The following is a 24259-nucleotide window of genomic DNA, read 5'->3' as shown; positions in this document are numbered from 1 at the left end:
TTGGACCTGCAGATTGTATTAGGCCCAACAGTTACTGTTACGTTCCCGCTACTGTATCAGCAGAGCAAATCTTGTGGTAGCGAGTGTGGATTGTTCTATATCCAAGTAGGAGGGGCCTTTTGGCAGTAATATATTTGAGAATTTATTACCGAAGGCCTACATACATTCCATTGCGGGAAAGAGTTAAAAAATAATAATAAAGTAGCCTATCAAATGCCACTAAGAGGCAGTATAAAAGTAAAACGACTGCTATTAGATAGAAAAGATATCCCCCACGAGAGAATTGGGCGAGTCCGGGTAAAGCAGAGCAGCCGTGTATGTGTCGTATATCATGCAAAATGAGGAACCAGCGTTGCATGAAGAAGTTGTTTATCCTGATCTCTGAATATATTTTAAAACAGAACTTCCTTCAAAAATACTTTTTAGTTGTGTAGTCCTTTCAATAGTTTAATGTTCAGACTGAATACGGTTGCTTATACCATCTCAAGGTAATTGTAACCTTAATTTACTTGAGTTGAGTTTTTCTGTTGAAGCGTTAGAAATAAAAGTTAACGGTATTGAGCCGCAACTTGGACACAACCGGACTGAATAGGCCTACCCATCTTCAGCCGACAGCACAACATCGTATGCCAGGACTAAGTATAAAACGTTGAGTTTGTTGACAGTTCGATATTTATTTTAATCATGTTATATGCTCGATGTTGGCTCAATATGGCGATGCATTTATGTGCCTAATCTTGCGTCCTTCAGACTGTAGTTTAAAATCGGCAACTTTCTTGCCATGGTTAGATATCTGATCATGCGTATGTACATCTTGTCACAGTGGTGTTTTCTGCAGCAGAGAGAAGCTCATATGGGGGTTATTGTGGACTAGGAAAATATAATGGCATATTATCTGCTTTATGTAAGGTGTGGCAATAGTCAAAGTCGATGTCATAGCTTTTTTTTTGTTGGAAATATAAAATAATTTATAAAAACATTGAGAGGATTATGGTTGAAGACATCATCACATTGTGTCATATTCTACACAATAATGTTTTTTTCTTCGCTCAAGTCACTGTCATTTATTTGGAGATAACAACAGGATGTTCAGAATGTATCAGGTACAACTAGTACAAGAATGAACCCTCTTTTCTAACAAGTAGAATTCAGATATGTGTCTGTGGTTCTATGTGCTCCATTCATATCTGCAATGCTTTGAATGCTGTGCCCAGTTGGAGACGTGCCCCAGTCGTTAGTTACTGCCTCCTCCCTTGCATAAGTCAGCCTTAGCACCATGGTGTTGCCGTGGAGACAGGTGTGTCAAGGGACTATATATGTCTGCTACAGTTCATGCTTTTCTGACACTGCCTCAGTAAACCTCACACACAGATGGGAGTGAGAATGGTTTGGAAATGTCTTTTCCCCTCCTGACCTTTTCTCAAAAGTCTCATCACAGCCAACTTTGACAGAGAGGTGTGAATGAGTGACTAACGGTAGTCTTCCATAAAGACGTTAAGTTCATATTTACATATTTAATTGAAGCCCAGTCAGCTTCACAGCATGCTACGGTAATGAGATTTTCAATGCCAGTACGCTGTCTAACTGGGTTCTCTCTCCCCAAGCACATCACATGATGGATTGGCTATTTGCATTCCCAGCAAAACGCTATGATAAATACAGACGGACCAAATAGTATTTTCTCTGTCCAATCCATCTCTGGAGCAGTAGTTAGCAATGGGAAATGTGCATGTTGACGCCCCCTGACAGACATCATTAAACGGCGCGCCATTGCCAACAATGCTATTCTGGGGGGATACTGGGAATTCTCCAAATGGTTAACAGCCTGCTGTTTGTTTTGAGTGTGATCATCTGGTTCACTGCAACCGGAGAGAGATGGTGCTTTGTGTTGGAGGGAATCTTTTGACACCAGTCAGGGTCTCCCCCGGCATGTGATGATGTCACTAAGCCTGCCTGTAGGGGATGGGGTCTCCCCCGGCATGTGATGATGTCACTAAGCCTGCCTGTAGGGGATGGGGTCTCCCCCGGCATGTGATGATGTCACTAAGCCTGCCTGTAGGGGATCCCCGGCATGGGTCTAAGCCTGCCTGTAGGGGATGGGGCATGTGATGATGTCACTAAGCCTGCCTGTAGGGGATGGGGTCTCCCCCGGCATGTGATGATGTCACTAAGCCTGCCTGTAGGCCATGTGTAAGGTAACGAGCTCCAAGGCAACGGTCACCAACACTGGGGTTAGGGGTTACTAGAGTCATGTGTGATTTACTGGACCTGATGATTTGCTACATACCATTAGAAATGGAAGAGAGTGGAACTTTCGGGGGTCAGAGGTGGGACAGGACTCCCCAGTCGTGGAAATGCATGCCGTGTGAGTGTGTGGAATCTGGAAGCTGTGCAAATATTTTCATTAGCCAGTGGAAAAAGTGGAACAACGGCAGCCATGGTTATTGGGTAAAGGGTTGATCGGGATGGGGGGGGTGATTCTGCAGACTACAGTAAGTGGTAGAGCCAGAGCAACAAGAGAAAGACTGTTGCCGTGTTACTGAGAGGAAAGGCAGACATTGGTTGTGCCCAAAATGGCACCCTATTCCAATGTAGTGCGTTACTTTTGACCAGGTTCCATAGGGCTGTGCACTAGACCTAAATAAGGAATAGGGTGCCTTTTGGGACGCAAGCATTGAATGTGAAATAATAATCTCACGGGGCTGCTCATGGTGTGAACGTGCTGTGGAAGGAATCTAGGTTTAATAGGGGACAACCAGTTTCACAATCTCAGAACATAGGCCTAATGGATGTCACTGGAGTTCATATGTGAACTTAGTGAGGCCTGTTCTTTTCCCACAAACAAATCAAAAGTGTGGTTCTATCGGCATATGAAAAGACGCAAACTAAACCATTTTTTCTGGTTGGTAAAAAAAAGCATCATCTTACAACAGAGAGCACAATGAACCGTCTGCACTTCGCATAGGAGTGACGCCACCTGCTTGAATACCTGTTGGAACGCAATGGGGAAAAATAGCAAAGGGATAGTTCACCCAAATGACATATTGGTTTGCTTACCCTGTAAGCAGTCTATGGACAAGGTATGACAGCAATCCAAATAGCACCAGTCAGTAACATTTTCTACCATCTCCACCATGATAAAGTCTACAAGGAGGAAGGGAAAATGCATTATACTGCCACCTTCATGCCATAAAGACAGACAAAGACAAACTGCAACGTGCTGACGTGGTACCACACTTCATACCATTTTTTCGTGGTAAAAGCTGTGAATGTTGGCTCAAACATTAATAATCTGTTAAGTGAACGTTGCAGTTTGTTTGAATCACAGCCAAATACTTTCTATACACAAGAAAACAGGGCTAGATTGCCATCCCAACTTCTGTTCATGGCACTGAATACATCATTTGAATTGGCAGTATTAGGCTAAGGTTCTAGCTGTGAAAACACCTGTCAAATGTAATGCTGTGTAACCTGCCAAGCACCAGACTGGGTAGATATCTGCCACTGACACGGTATGTGCATGACTACCATTTTGTAGAACTTATTGTTCTAGGTCTGAGAGGAGATCCACATAGCTTACAGTTCTTCCCTATGTTGCTCCTTTTCAGTAAGACATCTGCAAAGGAAGACAGTGCTTTTAACAAACATAGGCCCATCCTTCACTGTGTGTAAACCTGCATTGCTATCCAGCAAAATCTTTAAAAATTACTACATGACATTGTTGCTATAGGGTTGTGCTATATAATGCATTATCATATACCAGTTTGATAAAGTGGATACTTCATGGGCATCTATTGGAGTGTAGGCTACTAAGCGTTTTTTTAAACTTTAAAATTAGAAGTTAAAAAAATAACAGCCATTTCTATCTGGAATGGAATCTTTTCGGATGTCTTGTGGGTTTGTGTGCAAGTAGGGAATAAATAGCAACGCCTGTGTTTATGTCTGACCTAGCCCTGCCAAGCACAGTGAGCTGGCGTGGAAAACCGTCCATGTGACCATGTGACCCAGTCCAGGGGAGGCGCTGCCTGTTGCTTCCCGGGGGTGTTAAACTCTGGGGCCAGAGGGTGCGGTCGGGCTCTGGATGGGTGTGTGTGTCTGTGATGTTTCATTCCCAGCTTTGCACAGCTGTAAACCAAGCTAGGGCTAGTGGTGGTGTGACAGGGAGAGTTCAGGCTACTCCCAATCCACTCGCCCCCTTAGAGATCCGTTTACATTGCGACTCAGATCGAGAAAACTGCAGAAAATTACATTAAGGACTGTGTACATTAAGGACTCTCGAGAAGCTTGTTAGAGCACAGTCACAAGCCCAATTAGTTTCTGTCCTCTGCTACTGTCTCTGGTATGATCTGTCCTGTGCCAATAACCTCAGAGGACAGAGAGAAAGAGAGGTAAACAGAGAAAGAGAGGTAATGAGAGAACAGGATCATATGACCTTTCCTCTCTCTGGCCAATAAAAGCTTTGTTGGTAAAGTGCAGGGAGAGGAAGTGTTATATAATGTGTCATTAAATGTGTGCCATGTGTGTGCAGTCACCGCGGCTCCCATGGTATAGCCTACCTAGAAATTAGGGTTTTCCTTTGATACATATTACTTTTTCTATTGCAAGTTCTCTCTCTCTCACACACAAGGATACATGTACACCACGTACGCGTGCACACACACACTTTTACAATGATGCCCTCAAAAAGGCCAAAGAAGCCCCCTGCAGTGGCAAATTTCTTTCAATTTTCCCAGTAGGCTAATTAGATGCGTTCTCTTGTAAATCTGTGTTAAACAACCAATATGCTGTGATACCCTGTTATTCCCCTCTTTTTCACACACTTTCTTTCTCTCCCTCACTCTCCCTTGCACATACATACACACACACACACACACACACACACACATACAACTGAAGACCCCTGGCTGTGTGTGTAACTGCCTCCCACATGGCCTAACCTAGTTACCTGGATTATGTAATGGTTGGCTGGCTTCTGAGGTAACAACAGCTTCTTGTGCCGTGCTGACCTTTTTGAGAGACAAGACTGACGTATTGAATCCTAGAATGCTCCCAGCCACTCTCCTTCCATCGCATGGCAAACGGTCGATAAATTCTCACCGCGTGAGGGCATTCAAATGGTTGCCTCGGAGACCAGGTCTCGCCCTCCCGAGTGGCACTCGGAGCATCTCAGTTGTCATCTTATCAGTATCACTCTGCTACTGCTCATAGGCTGTTCAAAGCCTCTTCGGTCAAACGTTATAATTAAGCAATAACGCACAAGTGGGTGTGGTGTATATATACCATGGCTAAGGGTTGTTCTTAAGCACAACGCAACGCGGAGTGCCTGGATACAGCCCTTAAAAGTGGTATATTGGCCATATATCACAAACCCCCGAGGTGCCTTATTGCTATTATAAACTGGATACCAACGTAATTAGAGTAGTAAAAATAAATGTTTTGTCATACCCATGGTATACGGTCTGATATACCACGGCTGTCATCCAATCAGCATTCAGGGCTCGAACCACCCAGTTTATAATAACCATCATTCAGTGAATCAACATTGGGCTGTTTGAGGTGGTTCTTCAACCTCAAGTTATTACACAACATCCAGACAAATTGGTTTAATCAAAACCGCACCATCACTGGTTTCACTTGATGTTCCTAATGAGAGTGTTCCATTTCCCGTAGGAACAGAGGAAGAGGACATTGATCGAGCAGCCAGCCAGCAGACAGACATCTTGAGGAGAGCAGAAGGGGACCTGCAGCCAGCCAGACAGACATCTTGAGGAGAGCAGAAGGGGACCTGCAACCAGCCAGACAGACATCTTGAGGAGAGCAGAAGGGGACCTGCAACCAGCCAGACAGACATCTTGAGGAGAGCAGAAGGGGACCTGCAACCAGCCAGACATCTTGAAGAGAGCAGAAGGGGGACCTGCAGTCCTGCGTGGTGGAGATTAGGTCCCAAGACTAGCAGCCCAGTAGACTTTCACCGTAATTTAACCAGGAAAGACCCTTGAGGTTCTAAACTTTGTTGCAGAGAGCTAGTCATGGGGAAACAGAACAGCAAACTGCGTCCCGAAGTGCTGAATGACCTGCGCGAGAACACAGAGTTTTCTGACCACGAGCTTCAGGAATGGTACAGAGGCTTCCTCAAAGACTGCCCCACGGGCCACCTGACCGTCGAAGAGTTCAAGAAGATCTACGCCAACTTCTTCCCGTATGGTGACGCTTCCAAGTTCGCCGAGCACGTCTTCCGGACATTCGACACCAACGGCGACGCCACCATTGACTTCCGGGAGTTCATCATTGCGCTGAGCGTTACGTCGCGCGGCGGCCTGGAGCAGAAGCTGCGCTGGGCCTTCAGTATGTATGACCTGGACGGGAACGGTTACATCAGCCGGGCTGAGATGCTGGAGATTGTACAGGTGAGATGTAGTCTACCAATGAGGTGAGGTGGTTCTGATGGCTCAGTGAACCTTTTTCAATAAACCTCTGAGGGTTTTCCATTGAGTGTCCCAACAGGAATAGCCAAATAACTATTTTTAGTTCTAGGAAGCACCTTTTATTCTAACAGTACATGGTGCTATCAGTACCAGGGTTGTGGGTGTGATTCCTGCATGTACCACATATTCTGAATATGTGTCATTGTCAATGTTGATAGTTCTGTCCGTTGCTTTGGATAAAAATGACTGATAGATGGCCATATTAATGGTAGACGTGTCGATATGTCGTTGCATGCACAAAGTAAGGACAATATCCGGTCAATTTCCGCAACAACTAATCACAAGGCTAAACTTATTTGATGTTTTGATCCCATAGCTTGAAAAAGAAAAGGAAAGCCTCACTCTAGGAGCTCAGATGCAATAATTTAATAACCAAGGTTTTGATAGACAATCTGTCTGGATCTGAGCTTCTTTTCTTTCTCAAGTATTCTACTCTGCTAGCCAGCACTTTGCCTAAACAGGTGTGCGTTTCTTTCTCCTCCATAGCTACCACACTGTAGCGTGAAGCGCACCCGTGCAGATACTCTGTGTGACCATGTGAGAGCAAAGTCTTGCATGGCGCTCATCTCAATATCTGCGGTGTTGCTCGTTGCAACGTCATCTTGCTGAGTCTACCTTTAAATTGCCATACTTTTCACTGTGGTTTCGGAAGACATTCGACGGGATCTCTCTCTCCTATTTACAACTTTTCTTTTACTGTATATATCTGAGTGGTATGTTCTTTATTACTCACATCCGTGATATCATAAACATATTTTCACCACAAGTCATGAACATTGGCTGCTACTTGTTCTCCTTTTATTATCCTTTATCAACATGGTGATATTTGCTCTCCCCACCATCGTGGCCTGAGCAGCATGTCTCGTATCAGTGTTGGCTCAGGCGATTGTGTGTGGTGCTGATACAAACAAACCTGAATAAACAAATTCCCTTGTTAAAGTGTCCTCAGACCATATGCTCCTGTCTCATTGATATTTTTATAAAGCCAGAGACCCCGTGAGGATTTTTCCAGGTGACTGCAGAATAGTTCCATTCTGACAGAGAACATTGAATATTTTTTTGCGATTTACCCTGTTGTTTAATGGTCAAACTGTATACACATTGATTCTTGAAGAATGTAACTTTTTAATACCTTATGAGCTTTATGAAACTGTTTTGCCCAAGATACATTCTTCTTCCTTCCGCAGGCGATCTACAAGATGGTGTCCTCAGTGATGAAGATGCCAGAAGATGAGTCGACGCCTGAGAAACGGACAGATAAAATCTTCAGACAGATGGACGTAGACAAAGACGGTGAGTTTTTCTTTGCTTTTAAACATCTTGTTCTTTGACTTGTTCTAGTGACAATCACTTACAGTGCAAACTTGATTCCACAAAACCCGAGCCTACAGTATGTCTTGAATGGGTATTTCACTTGAGCTCTTATGTGCTATGTCTGTGTATTGAAACAGTATGGATTTCTGGTGACCTCGTTCAGAGGTTCCCCCTGCTGTGCAAATAATGTGATTTTTGGTGTTTATAGTGTAGTGTGTGTTGCTAACCTGGGGTCTCTTCTGGACTATAGGCAAACTCTCTCTGGAGGAGTTCATCAAAGGTGCCAAGAGTGACCCTTCCATCGTCCGGCTCCTGCAATCTGACCAGGGGACCTCTCGCCAGTTCTGAAGACAAGCACACACATAGTTCTCCACTTTTCTGTCTTCAGATCACTGTATCATCCCCCATCCAACACACACACACATAGTTCTGAAGACAGGAAAGTGGAGATCACTGTATCATCCCCCATCCAACACACACACATAGTTCTGAAGACAGGAAAGTGGAGATCACTGTATCATCCCCCATCCAACACACACACACGAGAAAGAGGTGGAAGAGGCACAGTTGTCATTACAACACCCATATCAGGCAGCCATTTTATATTCTTTCATTCCATGTCTTGTTGTTTACATCATCAGTAGTTCCCTAGCCTGATCCCAGATCTGTTTTTTCTCTCTATTGCATGGAGTTTGCTAGACAGAACAAACAGATCTGGGACCAGGATAGCAGTTTCCAATATCCCAATGCAGCGGTTTCATGCATTCTACAGCGATATATGTTTTGCATCTTGAAACAAATTTTACACCCACAGTACCACTGAATAGACTCTTATGACATTTCCTTGCAAATGTTTTACTTAATGTTTTATTTTTGCTTGCCGTACTTTAGTCAAGGTGAAGTGCCATATCTAAATATTTGTACTGAATGTATTATTACACTAAGTATTATGACTTTTTCCCCTGATGTGTCACAGTAAGAAGAAATCAACCAAAACCAATATTTTGTACGTCAACCTGGAGCGGCAGGTAGCCTAACAATTAAGAGCGTTGGGACAGTAACTGAAGGGTTGCTGGTTTGAATCACCGAGCTGACTAGGTAAAAAAAAAAATCTGTCGATGTGCCCTTGAGCAAGACACTTATCCCTAATTATCTGCTAAATTATTAACACGTAAAAACCATGGGTCGTCTCATTGCGACCTTTGCTCTAAATGTAATATTAGTTAGGCACATTCAAAAATGTTTTTCACTATATACCGTTTCTGCAGCACAGGAATTTTGAAAATGAATGTTTTAATACCCAGCTGTACAGAAAGTTCCAGTGATGTTGTATTAAAACCAGTATCTTGTAATGTTTTGCAGTCACTGGTTTGTTTAGCTCCACAGGGCTTGCCAACAGAGTGGATTATCCCAGGTCCCAATAAGCACACTTTGGGGACCCTGACCCCGAAAACTACACCGCAAACCTGTTTTTAGCCTGCTGCTCCAGAAGCACATCAGAAATAAAAAAACAAATGTAACTTTGTTGTTTACTTCAGACTTCTTTATGGTAACAAAAAAAAGTTCTGCAACGCAAGTCTTGCTTCACTAATATGCTGCTTTTACAGTTTGTGTAGCTGGGATGAGTACAGTGGGTTGGTTCCAATTGCGGGTGACCCAAAATACAGACACACGCTTGCAGTCTAGTGAAAGGGTTAGAGGTTCCCTACAGTCCAGTTAGAGGTTATAGCTGTGCCTGAGCTCTGCTTGTCATTCTCAGCAATTTACATGAATAATGAAACAGTAACTTTTTATTCTCTTTATTTTTTAACAAAAAAGTAATTTTGTTTTCACACAATCAAAATAGTTGTGTAAGAAAAATCTACACAAGAAGTCCCACATTCCCCTTTGTCCTGCACAGACAATGTAAAATCACTGGTGTTCTCACCGAGGAAAAAAAAAAAAGACTAAATCAGAAAATATAATGTTCAGTAGGTCTGTAAGGCGAAGTCATAGATTTAGAGGATTCTAGATGGATATAACCTGTTTTGGCATGGACATTGAGGGCTTCCACCATTTTAAAGTAGTCAACTGGGTGGGGATTCCTATGGGATAAGGAAGGATCACATGATTCCATCCTGGTCATCAGGAGGGATCAGCCAATGAATGACACACTCTTGAGCAAATGTTCCATAACTGCAGTTGCCAGTAATCGCCAACTTTGGCTTTATACCAGTTCAAACATAACACTAGGTTGCAGTGCACCTTTTCAGTTTGCTTGCCAACTTCTAGAAGAAAATGGACTACTTCAAAATGGAGTTTGCCTCAATGGCGCTGCCTGTGCACTCAGACACCATAATGGGACTTACATAAAAAGATAACATCTCTATCATTCTCTATGGGCGAATCTCCTGCAGGCCACGCCTCTCCCCACTTGACGGAGATGATGTGAGAAGCTGCATGTCTCTCTGGCCCTGTTCAAATACTTCAGAAATGTACACTTATTTCCTTACCTTCTACCTTCCTTTAAATAATCACAGATCTGAATTGATTGGATTGGTCAAATTGGCTGGTAACTTTGCTTTCACCTCCTATCACTTATAGATCTGTGCTCTATCAAGGTAACAAAGGAAGGATACTTTTCTGAATTATTCAAACAGGGTTATGCTCTTCATTTCTTTCCTCCTCGTGAGTACTTCAGTAACCGGGCGACCCAATCTACACATTGTTCCATAGGAGAGGAGAGACGGGTCGCGCCAAGTTAGACCAGACAGACAAGATGGCGCCCAACCGTATCCGTCTGGATCGGCCCGCCCGGAAAGCTGGGCTCTCACAACTCTTCCTTCCCAATGTCGTCGTCTAAGTCCACGTCACTCAGGTCGTAGTCATTCCCCACAGGAAACTGGGGATAAAAGATGTAAGAACTGGCCAGACAATACAAAATATGGGTCGTAGTCATTAGTGTAAACAGTTGCAAACTACAGCAAAACATTTTGCAACAGAAAAAAGTTTTTGAAAGAAAACAATATCAGATGCCATTTCAGTCCGTTTTGTTTCTAGTCAATACTGCCCTGTGATGTGTTCAATGAGTCTGTCCTCCCTGACATATGTTCTACACTGTACATTTCTATCTGGATGTTTGGTAATGTTCTGTAACGTTACATCCTCCTGAACAGGCCCCAGGCAAGACTTGTCCAAAGCCATTCTTCACCATTTCAAAAGAAGCTCAAGTCACCTCATTCAGCCAAAACTGTATTATGGTAGGAATACATCCGCATCCCATCCACCCTGTGACCTTTGACCTTTCTCACTCACCTCTCCATCTTTGCCGTCCCAGGCATCAACTGAGTTGATCTTAGGCAAAGCCCCGCCCCCAACGGTAGCAGTGGAGCCACGGCCTACAGACAGATCCCTAGGAGAGACAGAGAAGATACACCTCAGAATGCTACTGTGGAAATACTGTATACTGATTGACTGTTCACAAGGACTTTAAAATCAGCTTGGAGCAGAAGCATTCAGATCCAGTATCTCGCCAGGAAGAGAGTTGGGCATGGGTAGGTCCCAAATGGCACCCTATTGCCTTTATAATGCACTACTTTTGACCAGGGGGAATAGGGTGCAATTGGGACGCATCCATGAGCTACTCTATACTGTGTAAAGCACAAAATGAGCAGACAGCGCCCCCCTACCTGAGGAACTCGTGAATGCCGGTCTCGCTGAAAGAGCCCTTGAGCAGGGCGAACTTCATCTTGCGGGCGTTGATGGCCGTCATGGCGGGGTAGCCGAACCCTCCGATGCCCAGCGCCGCCTCCAGCTCCATCTGAGCACCAGCCTCAGTCCACAGCCAGCTAGAGAGAGATAATCAAATTACACTAAATAAATTCTATTGGGTTGAATTGATCCATCCACAGTCTGAGATCAAATTCATTCAGTCAGACAGTTTGAAATCGAATGCACTGAATAAATCCTATTGAGTACTTCTTTAGGATACAATCATTTGTAAAAATCAGTCATTCTGCTGAGTCGGTGATACGCTCAAACACAGCCTCTTTCTATATACTGACCCCCACATTTTCTTCTTGTACTTCTCTGCCATCTTCATCATCACCTCCAGGTAGCTGTTCCTGCCTGCTGCACCTGTAACAAGGCAAGAGGAAGGAAAGGGACAGGTCAGTCTTGTACAGATCCAAAATGATCAATGTACCGTCATGAGGTACAATGACTAACTGCCATATCAAATAGCCTGAGAATATAAGCATAACTTGATATAATAGAAGTTAGCATAGTAAACTGGTCAGAACTGGTCCAAACTGGCATAGAGTAGTTCCATCTAACCTGTGTCCAGGATGTGGGGCAGCACAGCGATGACACAGAGCTGGTAGTCATCACAGGTCTTCTTCAGGACATCTGCGTTAAGGATCTGAGAGTCACACACACACACAATTAAGAATCGAACAGTCTGTCTTAAGAGAAACACTAAACTTCAAAAGGAAGATTATCTTCTAGTTAAAATATATATTTTTATTATGGTTAACTTTGATGGAGAGCATAAAAACGATATCTTATTGTTTTAATGCTCTCAAACACACAGACACACCACCCCCAGACAGACACCCAGACAGACACACCACCCCCAGACAGACACCAGCACACCTACCTCGAGCAGTTCAGGAGGAGCGGCGTTGTCAGAGAACAGGTCCAGAGCGCGGGCAATGATGTCACCTCGGGTCCTACCCCCCTGGTAGTCCTCAGGCTCCTCCCCCTTCTTGAAGATCTTAATTGTGGGGAATCCACGGACCTGCAGATACGGAAAGAGAAACGGGAAAAACCTCAGTCCTCGGTCACACTCGGTAGGCAAATGTTGTTGGATGTTTCTTGTATAAATGTCCTGAATAGAGCAGACACGATTCCTGTATTTCTATATAAATCAGTGTTAGAAATATATAAATGTAGAACAATCTGAACTTTCTGCTGTTGTGCGCAGACAGACATCAGTGGTGATGCTACACTGATAGTATCTGACTGCTGGGTGTTCCTGCTCACCCCGTAACGGCTGGCCAGACCCTGGTGCACAGTGGCGTCCACGGCTCCCAGGTGGACCTTGTCCTTGGTCTGCTCCTTGACGGCCGAGGCTGCAGCCGCCCACTCAGGCTCCAGGCTCTTGCAGTGGCCACACCAGGGGGCAAAGAACTCCACCAACCACACTTCACCACTGTCCAGAACCAGCCGGTCAAAGTTGTCATCAGTCAGCTCCACAACATTCTTCTTACTTCCACCACCACCACTCTGGAGAAAGAGTATGTTTACTTAGACGTACCGCTTACACTCTGCGCAAAATGTTTAAACAAGAAGACTTGACACGATTATGAAAACCCTGTAATCATATTCAATTCTTTCAACACGTTGCTAAATCTGGCTAAATTTATGTTGTAGGACACCGGACTCATGTTCAATAGGGTACAATGTAGCAAAACATTTTGTGACGGAAAATAATTAGTGTTCTTGTTGGACAGCCAGTACCTCCATATTTCACTTTAAACGTTTTGTCCATTCTGAACATGACCCAGCCGAGGCGTCAGTAGTAGTTACCTGTCTGCTGTTGTCAGAACCACCTGACCTGCCACTCATCCGGTCCTTCACTAGAGTACGGAGAGTATTCAGGGCTCCGTCCACTATGGCCTGGCTACTACGCCCACCTGAGGGAGGGAGATTATTAACACCATTAGAGCCCAGCAATCCGAACACATTGATGTCTTGACCTTTTTATCCTTTGTGCTGTTGTCTGTGCCTAAATGTTTGTGCTCCTGCCATGTTGTGTTGCTACTATGCTGTGTTGTCGCCATGCTGTGTTGCTGCCATGCTGTGTTGCTGCCATGCTGTGTTGCTGCCATGCTGTGTTGCTGCCATGCTGTGTTGCTGCCATGCTGTGTTGCTGCCATGCTGTGTTGCTGCCATGCTGTGTTGCTGCCATGCTGTGTTGCTGCCATGCTGTGTTGCTGCCATGCTGTGTTGCTGCCATGCTGTGTTGCTGCCATGCTGTGTTGCTGTCTTAGATCTATGTAGTGATGTCATGTGTTGCTGCCATGTTGTGTTGTTGTCTTAGATCTCTATGTAGTGTTGTGATGTCTCTTGTCATGATGGTTGATTTGTCCTACATCTTTCTTTTTTTTTATCCCCGTAGGAAGCCTTTTGCCTCTTGGTAGGCCATCATTGTAAATAAGAATCTGTTCTGAATTTATTTTCCTAGTTAGATAAAGGTTCAATAAATACAAAATATTGCCAGAAAGTCACATGGGTTGTATTCACTAAACACCAAACGGAAGAAAACGAACCAAAAAATAGAAAGGGATAACCCGAATGTGTCAAATTAGAAACACTTGTTTGTTTTCCGTTGCAAAAATGTTTTGCTATGGGTGTGCACTAATGAATACAACACAGGGTTGTGTTGATTAGGCACCAAAGAGAAGAAAATGGACTGAAACAGGGAGGGACTACCTGATCCAATAAGAAACGCAGATTTTCCTTTTCAATCGAAAAGCATTTAAAAATATTTCCCATTGCGTGCCCTAATGAACACAACCCTGGTCCATGTTAAAGGTAACGTCAATATGACATCATAATACTGTATATGCCATTTAGCGGCTCTACATGTGGTAGGAATTGAGCCTGAGGATGATGCTGTTTGCTTTATGATGTCATATCTGAGTCTACCTTTAAAGTTAGGGAAAGGCCCAGCTACTAGACGTACCTTGGTAATCATCAGGCTTGTTCTTATTGGCCCCAAAGATCTTGATGGAAGGGAAGCCTTTGACACCGTACTGACCGCCCAGGGACTTGTGCTGGTCGGCGTCCACCGCACCGACCTTAACGATGCCCTGAGGGGGGAGAACAGCGAGAGGTTACAGTCAATGTCACCACCATCATCATTACTGTTGCCAGAAATAGTCATTGCATCCCTCATTAGTATAGCTCATAGTGCGCTGGTGATCTTTATTTGTTTTGTACTAGAAAGATATACACCCAGGACATGACACCGATAAGCAGTAGCAGTAAAAGATGCAGCTGCTTATTGTGAATGTGGTATAGTGATCAACTGCTTATAGTTATCAAATGGTCCTGCACAGATGTGACGGTTGCATGTGGAGCGTATTGTAGTAATGTGCACTTTATGTAGCTAGTGACATAACACGTTAATAAAACAACTTCAAGTTGAATTACAACATCTTAAGTTGAAATAATATTGGTGTAATATAGGTGACACTAATAACAGAGGTAGAGTTTACCTTCAAGGCTGTGGCTGTCTTCTTCCAGTCAGCAGTCAGACTCTGACAGTGTCCACACCTGTGGAGACAAACAGTCTTCCTGTTCCAGGCACCAGACTACACACAGCCTTATATCCATCTGCATTAGCAGAGTGGAGTCTACACAAATACGATCACTCCGAGTGATAATGAGCAAGTCTGGTTTTGCATAGACCTGCCACAGATGTTTTTCAGTCAGGATGCGTGCATTTGCTTCAAGTTTATGCCAAAGGGACAATGTGTTTACTAGCTACTATTTGAACTTCTATATCAATGTGTATTCAGTGATTAGAACGCTGCAGAAATGTTGACAATTTCCTATTCTTCTTAACAGACAATGTTTTCTGTTCTTCAAAATACATCTCTATCCAAACTTTCTGTAACGCTACAACCTCCTGAATGCACCCCAGGTCTACAAACTATTGTGTCCCTCCTTGACAGGTTATTGGGATAAAGAGATTTCATACAACGCTAGCTGCTTGGTGGCAATTTAACCCTTGTGGCTAAGTTCTCAGTATCTCATTGGGCCCCCCATCAGATTCAACCACTCACCAAGGAGCGTAAAACTCAATGAGCCAGAGGCTGTCGCTCTGAAGAACCTCCCGGTTGAAGTTGGAGGGGTTGAGTTCAACGACATCATCAGCAGCAGAGTAGAATCCCTGGGCCATCAAGACCAGGGAACAACCCAAAACACCTGGTGGGAAAGAGGCAGAGGAAAGGAGGAGCTGAGTGTGAGGTGTATGTACATTGGCATATTGCATATGCAAACAAACACTGTCCAATACCATGTTGGTAGCATGAAATGATTGCTAACACATACAAACTTTCAATTATGTAGGGAATAGGCTACAGTTCGGCAGAATATATATATTTTTTTTTAAGTTGGCACATCAAGCCAAACTCTAGATATCTAGTTAAGGTTAAAATTGTTAACTAGTCTACAATCCAGAACCCATTTCATCAGGTTTTAATTCAGCTTTTCGTCTTTTAGCCATCGTGTCATTTTCACTAGTTAACTAATATTGCTAGAGTGAATTAAAATACAATCTGATTCAGTAGCATTAACGTCAGATAGCTAGCAATCTTGGATACATCCTATGGCCACCATGACCGAACCTTAGCTAAATAGCTTTGTTGTTTTTTTACAATGGCATTAACTACAAACCAATATAATACTAATAAATCTGAACAAGCCGTTTAGACTTTCTTACCAAGTAAAAGCCCTCTCATGATTCCAGCGGATCTCTGTGCACCAGTCCAATGTAATTGTCCTGAGCAGCTCTGTTGCAGAAAAGGACCAGCGCTACAAAAAGAGAGGGCGAAATTTTTTACCGTGGCCCACGCTGATTGGCTCCCTGCCGGCTGTGCCGCGCCACGTCCAATCAGAACTCGACGTGTAGTTTTCCCAGCCAGTACAGGATGGCGTGTAAAAGAATCACAGGAAGATGTGTGGAGAGTTAAAGCCATGGTGGAGAGTCAAGATGTTTTCAGTCACGACCGGACCGCTCATTAGGCAGGATTAGGCGACCGCCTATGGCGAAAGATTGACGAGGGCGGAATTTTCTGAGCTAAACTGACCGAGACGCACCTCCAACCACAACACATTACATAATTCTGCCCCAAAATAATGACAATTTCTGTCAACCAGCGCCATATGGGCTTTTTAGGTGAGCGTTGATGCAGCCTTTGATAAGCAGTGCCCACTATGTCAAAGGCAGGGCACAAAATACATTGCTTTCCCATTTCTAGCGCACTTCTCCAGGGTTCTGTTGGAGAGATGCATCACTGCAGCACTCCACCAATGTTCCACCCCCCCCTCCCCAAAGATCTAATATAAATCATGTAGCAGATATAGGATATGGTAGAAAGAGTATGTGGTCTTCTCTGTAGCCTACAGGCTGGACATAAAATGTATGACAATGTAATGAGACAGACACTTTTTACGTCATGCAAGTTTCTCCAATCAAGCCTAACCTAAATGGCGCTCAATTAAATAAAAAATGCAGCTGTCATGTTAACAAACAACATATCCTAAAAAACAGGACAGTTCAATGTAAAATGGACAATATGGAATGGACAATCACAACTGTTGTCCATGAGTTTCATCCCATTGTCATGATCAGTGGTTTGAAGTTTGTATCTGTCAATTATTGACACGCTGATCATAGCGAAAATAAAATACTTCTGCATTTCCCACTGTGTGAACACATTACAAATAGGCCTCGCTATAACTCCTGATGAAGTTGGGTAGCTGATATTCAGAGCTTAAATAGCCAAATTGATTAGTCACAGGAATCAGGACTAATAAAGCCAATGCAATGAATTGTTTTACAAAAGGTGGGTCTACCAGATGGATGGGCATTCATAAAATTCCATTGTGTCGGACATCGTAGGCTACACCCCAGTAAGCACTAGCCGACATCTTCTGGACATCTTTTTTTGGTCTTGTCCAGACGTCGTTTTTTGGTGTTTTACAAACCGTAGTCTTGCCACATATATAGGCATTCATAAAATCCAATGTCAGGCAACACTGTAGGCTACACCTCAGTAAGCATGGACCGACGTCGTTTTGGAGGTATATTTTGGTGCAGTTCCGGACCGGCCTTGATTTCCACAGCCACGGACATTGATTTTTGGTCCAAACATAGACGTCTATAAATGACTTATGTTCAACTTTCATTGAGAACCAAAAATGAGCCTGATTTCAACACCCGGAAAACAGATATTTTCAGCATCTGTAAAATACGTATTTTCAGTGTCTGTAAAACATGTATTTTCAACATCTGGAAAATAAGTATTTTCAACTTTAATAAAATACTTTAATAAACTTTAATAAAATAACTTGATTTCAACATCCTGAGGGGGAGGCATGTTTTGGTTTTGTCTATGGCGGTAGAAGCCAAGGACCGGCCCTGCTTTCACTCCAAGGTTTTTTCTATGACCACAATGAAGCTCAGTAGTCTTAACACCATAGATTCAAATCTAAAAGTGATTTTTTTTTCATGTGATTTCTTACAATGATGTTGCTTTGTTTGTTGCATATGCTTAAGGTTCCCATATTGCTAAAGTTATCCAATATTTGGATGTGTTCTTAGGAAACCCCCACTTGAGTTCTTATGATGTGGAATGATTGATTGCCTAAAATCCGTGGGTTATGCTATTCAAGTTGAAATACCTACACATTTCTTAGTGTAAAAAAAACTGCACAGGGGGCATTTCTAGATGAGCCAAAGTTTTGCATTTAAGCCTACAGTAGGATGGACTTTGTTGCTTAAATCAATAAATTATACAGTGTTGGGGAAGCTACTCTGAAAATATAGTTTACCAAGCTACCAATTACTTCACACTGGAAGAAGTTAGGCTACACTAAGAAAAAGTACATCATTCACTACATACAAACTACTTAGTAAAAAATTGTCATATCTAAATCTGAAATATCATAGACTACAAATTGCAAGAACAGAACACTCTGGAGTCAGGTGTTAACAGAATGTGTAATTTAGCCTACACAAAAACAATGTTTTAAGTGATAATTAGGCAAGTCTGATACCGGAACAAATGAAATTTTTGCCTACACCCGTTTTATTTTTGCAAAAACGTAGTTTGGAGTTCGAGTAGTTAGCTACATGCTACATGTCAAAAAAAGTCAATAACGACTGAAAACACAACCAATATTTGAATTTAGTTCAACTACCACCAAGCTTCTGTAAAATCTAGTTTAGTTGAACTACGTGTAGTTGATTACTTCCCCACACTGAGAATATATAGGCCAATATTGATTCAACAAACCAATTTATGTGGTTCGTGATTGCAACGTGAACTCATTGTCGCTAGATGGAGATACTAGGCAAGACTGTTGCCTTATGCCTCTGTAACGGATGTGAAACGGCTAGCTAGTTAGCGGTGTTCGCGCTAAATAGCGTTTCAATCGGTGACGTCACTTGCTCTGAGACCTTGAAGTAGTCGTTCCCCTTGCTCTGCAAGGGCCGCAGCTTTTGTGGTGCGATGGGTAACTATGCTTTGTGGGTGTCAGTTGTTGATCTGTGCAGACGGTGCCTGGTTCGCGCCCGGGTATGGGCGAGGGGACGGTCTAAAGTTATACTGTTACACCTCTGCGCATTTACGCACACTTGGGTAACCTAACTTCCTTCCATAATATGGCCATTAAAGATCTCCTTTTTCACTACAACATATCTTGTTGAAATGTATTCCTTGACAACAGAGATTTACCTTTCTTGACAGGCAATATATTTCTGCACACAAGCCGAAACATTTTTCAAAAGCTAGCCTGAGACAGATTTGCTTGTTGTTTTACCCTTGGGGTAGGCTACCTCCATGAGGAAATAGACAAATGGTATTGGACTGGTAGAGGGGACAATATTTTCTGCCATGTGATATATGTCCGTTTCCTGGCTAATGTCGTCTCTTTACCATAACACACAATTTATTACAGCTCTCCTCCCACTTCCCCCACACTTCACTGTAGCTCTCTGCCTGTAGTTACTCCACTATTCATTAGCAGCCTCACATATTTATATTTGTTGTGACGCGTATTCTGGAAGACTGCGCACTGATGTACAGTAGTCCAACTTTTAACAGCAGGCACAGAGGCGCTCTTTTATTTTCTGGTGACGGACTAGTGGGAGAAGAGACGCCTGTTCATTCGGCATTGCTTGCTACAGCTCTACCCAAAAGATACATGTGGATTTTTTTCCAGGTTCGAATGAAGCTTAGCCTATAGGCCTATACATTTGTGTCAAATATTTAAGAAGATCTGAAAACTTGTCGTTTTCCTTTGATGTTCTGCAGTCTTTTACGGACGCAGTTTCCTACGCAAGTATCCTAGCGTAGACTAGTTGCATTAATACAGGCCAACTATATTCATTCAGATTTTCTTGGAGTAAATCAACAATATAGGCTACACGGACAAGTATGTGGGGAATAACGAGGACGCGATATGCTGATTGCAATGGCTCGGAGGCCAGTGAGGAGACCGGGATTGTCCTGAACATCGGTGGAGTAATACAGGTGTTGTGTGGGGATGTGCTGAACCGTTTTCCGGAGACCCGACTAGCGGAACTGTGGAACACCTCCAAGGGGTGTTTGGAGGACTTATCCTCGCTTTGTGACGACTATGACTCAGGGAAAGGTGAATTTTATTTTGACAGAGACCCGGACGCGTTTAAGTGTATAATTGAGCTGTATTACTACGGGGAGATACATATTAAACGGGGCATCTGTCCAATTTGTTTCGTAAAGGAGATGGAGTTCTGGAAAATCGACTTATATTTCCTGGACGATTGCTGTAAAGGCGACCTACAGGAGGCGGAGGACGAGCTTGCAGAGATTGCCGAGAAGGTTCAAACTATTCTGGTCGACCGGGAAGGGGACCCCTCTGCCAGGGGCTGGCAATGTTTCCAAATGTGCTTGTGGAAGCTTTTGGAGAAGCCGGAGTCGTCGCTGTCCGCGCGCGTCATCGCCATAGTGTCTTTCCTCTTCATCCTCATCTCCTCGGTGGTGATGTGCGTAGGCACCATCCCTGACCTGCAGGTGGAGGACGCTGAGGGCAATCCCATAGAACACCCGATCTTGGAGGCCATCGAGACCACGTGTATCGGCTGGTTCACCGTTGAATACGTCCTGCGCTTGATATCGTCCCCGAATAAAGTGAAATTCGTCCTGTCCTTCATGAACATCATAGATTTCATGGCCATCATGCCCTTTTACGTGGTGCTGACTTTGACGTCTCTGGGCACGGCTATGATGGAGCTGGCTAATGTGCAGCAGGCGGTGCAGGCGCTGCGCATCATGCGCATTGCGCGCATCTTCAAGCTGGCGCGCCACTCCTCTGGGCTGCAGACTCTCACCTCGGCCCTGAAAAGCAGCTTCAGCGAGCTGGGGATGCTGCTCATGTACATGGGCGTTGGCGTCTTCTTGTTCTCGGCACTGGCCTACACCTTGGAGCAGAGCCACCCGGAGACCATGTTCACCAGCATCCCGCAGTCCTTTTGGTGGGCCGTCATCACCATGACCACCGTGGGCTATGGAGACATCTACCCCAAGACCACGCTGGGTCGGTGCAACGCGGCCGTCAGCTTCCTCTGCGGGGTGATTGCCATCGCGCTGCCCATACACCCTATCATCAACAACTTCGTCATATTCTACAATAAGCAGCAGGTGCTGGAGACCGCGGCCAAACACGAGATCGAACTGATGGCGCTGCGTTCCAGCGAGGCATGTGCAGAGGAGAGCGGGCCCCACATACAGCGCAGATCAGTCGGTGTCGCGGCCGGAGTGTGGGACAATGCCATGCGCTCCTGTCACAGTGACACCTACATTCCCCTGCTGAAAGACCCCAGAGCAGGAGTACAAACCCCAAGCTTGGACAGGAGCTTTGACAGTTCATAGCTGAGTCAAATCACCCCTCTTCACAGCGCACAGCTTTAATGGTCCTACAGTATATGCCCCAAAAACATCCATTGCGAGATCACAAATGATAATAAAATCACGATAAAGAACTTGATGACCCATTGTAAAATGTCTCAAAATATAAGTTCATTAGTGTATTAATGTCACGTTTCCTAAATACATGAACACATAATTTGAAAAAAATATAGAAAGAAAAGACAATACAAGTATATGGGTGATGCAATAGTGTAAATAATAGAGTAGGAACTTGTGGTTATTGTAAATGTAGACCAAAGTGGTTGGTTCATGTTTACGCTGGAACATTGGTCACCAACCAGGAGTCTCCAACCAGGAGCCACCAACCAGGAGTCTCCAACCAGGAGTCTCCAACCAGGAGTCTCCAACCAGGAGTCTCCAACCAGAAGTCTCCAACCAGGAGCCACCAACCAGGAGTCTCCAACCAGGAGTCTCCAAACAGGAGTCTCCAACCAGGAGCCACCAAATAGGAGTCTCCAACCAGGAGTCTCCAACCAGGAGTCTCCAACCTTTTCTAGCATGAGAGCTACTTTTAAAAAATGAAACATGTGGCTAGTTACAGTTTTTTTTCTAGCTTTCAAATAGGCACATTCTTCTCCCCTCCCATGCACCTCTTCCTCAGGTCCTTGAAGAGAAAGTATTGCACTGTTTTCACTCTCAGTATACCTGGTAAAATATTTTTAATAAACAACTCTAAGGGGAGCCCTATAAAATCTGTGATTTCTTCCCCAAATTATGGGGAAGAATTATGTATTCTCAGTTAGATTTTTCCTGGTTTTAGATATTATTATTTTTTGTTCACTCTCAAAATTACAATTGTTCATGGCGAAACAGCCCATGTCAATGCTTAAATCACATCAAAATATTGTATTTTTTACGTCTGGAAGAAAACGAACACATTTCGATTTTTGAGTGCATTTCCCCTTTAATTGAACATCTGGCCCTTTAATTGCTCATCTGCAAGTGAGGAATGTGCTGTCTAATGTGCTGGTCTAGTGATGGTTCTGTACCACAGAAGTTAACAAGTTAGCAGTTAACATTTAATTGAGAAGGTTTTGGGGAAAGTATTTCTGTCAACCCACAAGTGGGATAATGTCAATGTTGCTTTGATTGTGTAGTAGCTGGGAGCTTACGGTGTCTGATAATTGTGACATTTATTTATGACAGTTTGCGATGGAACACTTCAAAATTGCATGTACTTTCAGAATTGGTTGTTGAGCTACTCATAGGTGGGCTGCGAGCTATTGGTAGCTCACGATCGACCTGTTGGATACCCCTGGTGTAGGCCTATAGCCGAGGCTACTTGACAGTCATCTCATCTGTGATTGTGTAAGGTCTAAGTGCTGCAAGAACAGTACTCTGTCACTCCTCCTCTTTATAACCTTGGACTGACAGTCAAATGGACCTAATCACCGGTGTATTGATAAGCGGGTAGACGTGGTGCTGAACAGCGCCATGTGTCGATGCAGTCCACTGCATATGCATAAAGTTATACAGTGTGTCTAATTTTCCTCTGTAAAAAAAGTATATTAAAAGTGAATTAACTATGAATGTCTATTCTCTATTGCATTTTTTTCTATAGGCACTAGATGCTCCTATATCTACAGATATACATGTATATATCCCACTGGGCACAGATGTCAGTTCACCATCTAGTTTTGATTTACATTTGGTTGACATTTCATTGAACTCATCACATTACATTTTTTGGGGATGAAATGACTTGGAAACAATGTTCATTCAACACATTTTTGCTCAGTGGGATGTTATCATGTGTAGCCTAATAAAATGAGATACAGTATCAGCAGACTTGTCAGCTGTGACTCTGTACTCAACTAAAGTCATCATGCCTCAAAGAAAAGAGCATGCAGGATATCTCACCATTTCATCTGCATTGGTTTGCAAGCAGGCTTTGGTACAACTTTACCCATTCAGTTTAAGTTTGTTTCGTTCATTAAATCTTCTCAAGTTCAGTTTTCCTGTAAATTCTTCATTCATTTCAGCCTGAGATACTTACAGGCAAACACCTTCTTTATACAGTATGTGTCTATTTAAAGTGAGGTGAAGTCAACCTTCCAATGTCAGATAGAGAACATTCCTTGGCTCTAGGACATTTCAGTAATGGGTTTAAATTTTGCAGCAGCCCCCGAAGCCTCCCCTGAGGGTGTAGGGCATATGTGGCATCAGGGGTGCAACTTTCACTGGGGACAGAGGGGACATGTCCCCCCCCCCCACACACATTTTGAAATAGCATTTTTGTCCCCCCCCAGTTTTATAATTGGAATGTGATACAAAATGAGGCAAAGGTGTGCTTTAGGACCATGCGGACACCTCAGAGCGGTTGGGTAGGCTGTTTGGAGTGTTTATCCCCCCCAAATTATAATAATACAAATTTAAAAAATACATTATGTCCCCCCAACTTCTAAAACCATTGTTGCGCCCCTGTGTGGCATACTTGATCGCTGAGTAAAGACGTCCACATGCTTCCCAGACGAAACAGTTCGGAATAGTTTGTGCATATATTATGACATATTTTGTTACGTTTTTGTTAGTTTGGGACTTCGGTGAGGGTTGTTAGGGCATGTTCAAATCTTTTCTTGAGGCAAGCCAGTGTTCGGAGCCAAAGTCTAAGCCCCTTCATCAGTGATTGGTCAACAGGAGGGATTCTTCAATAAAAATCTGTTGTCATTCAACGAGAGAGGACTCGTTTTTATACACATTTTCTCATTGAGATAT

General features: G+C 43.6%; 3 protein-coding genes and 1 long non-coding RNA gene across 8 annotated transcripts; 2 read left to right on the top strand and 2 right to left on the bottom strand.

Moving 5' to 3' along the window:
* Positions 1 to 255: 255 nt before the first annotated feature.
* Positions 256 to 9319, top strand: LOC112249928 (hippocalcin-like protein 1). 5 transcript variants are annotated; one of them, XR_006083348.1, is made up of 5 exons: positions 256 to 488; positions 5671 to 6407; positions 7673 to 7778; positions 8050 to 8222; positions 8282 to 9319. XR_006083348.1 is itself a non-coding variant. In XM_024419667.2 (4 exons), exons 2-4 carry the CDS (start codon positions 6030 to 6032, stop codon positions 8145 to 8147), a joined length of 582 nt encoding a protein of 193 aa, XP_024275435.1. In that variant the 5' UTR covers positions 256 to 488; positions 5677 to 6029; the 3' UTR covers positions 8148 to 8303. The 5 variants fall into 5 exon arrangements, 3 of the variants coding, with proteins under 3 accessions (XP_024275435.1, XP_024275434.1, XP_024275437.1); XR_006083347.1 differs by having other exon boundaries at positions 8050 to 8897; positions 9178 to 9319; XM_024419667.2 differs by having other exon boundaries at positions 5677 to 6407; positions 8050 to 8303.
* On the bottom strand, positions 7591 to 8118 carry LOC121846484. The gene is made up of 2 exons (XR_006083349.1): positions 8027 to 8118; positions 7591 to 7727 (listed from the first exon to the last, which is right to left on the bottom strand). It is a non-coding gene; the product is annotated as an uncharacterized LOC121846484 (long non-coding RNA).
* Positions 9320 to 9582: 263 nt separating the features above from the next.
* On the bottom strand, positions 9583 to 16438 carry LOC112249927 (protein disulfide-isomerase A6). Its single transcript, XM_024419664.2, has 12 exons — positions 16291 to 16438; positions 15632 to 15773; positions 15062 to 15119; positions 14527 to 14653; positions 13368 to 13474; positions 12822 to 13064; positions 12436 to 12576; positions 12114 to 12198; positions 11843 to 11915; positions 11468 to 11626; positions 11094 to 11190; positions 9583 to 10680 (listed from the first exon to the last, which is right to left on the bottom strand). Exons 1-12 carry the CDS (start codon positions 16307 to 16309, stop codon positions 10609 to 10611), a joined length of 1323 nt encoding a protein of 440 aa, XP_024275432.1. The 5' UTR covers positions 16310 to 16438; the 3' UTR covers positions 9583 to 10608.
* Positions 16439 to 19646: 3208 nt separating this feature from the next.
* LOC112251693 (potassium voltage-gated channel subfamily F member 1-like) lies at positions 19647 to 23057 on the top strand. The gene has a single exon (XM_024422647.2). It carries the CDS (start codon positions 20012 to 20014, stop codon positions 21485 to 21487), a length of 1476 nt encoding a protein of 491 aa, XP_024278415.1. The 5' UTR covers positions 19647 to 20011; the 3' UTR covers positions 21488 to 23057.
* Positions 23058 to 24259: the final 1202 nt, after the last annotated feature.

The sequence above is a fragment of the Oncorhynchus tshawytscha genome, linkage group LG05, assembly GCF_018296145.1.
Source record: "Oncorhynchus tshawytscha isolate Ot180627B linkage group LG05, Otsh_v2.0, whole genome shotgun sequence".
NCBI lineage: Eukaryota > Metazoa > Chordata > Actinopteri > Salmoniformes > Salmonidae > Oncorhynchus > Oncorhynchus tshawytscha.
Note: the sequence above shows the minus strand (reverse complement) of the source record. Positions and strands in the feature narration are given on the sequence as shown.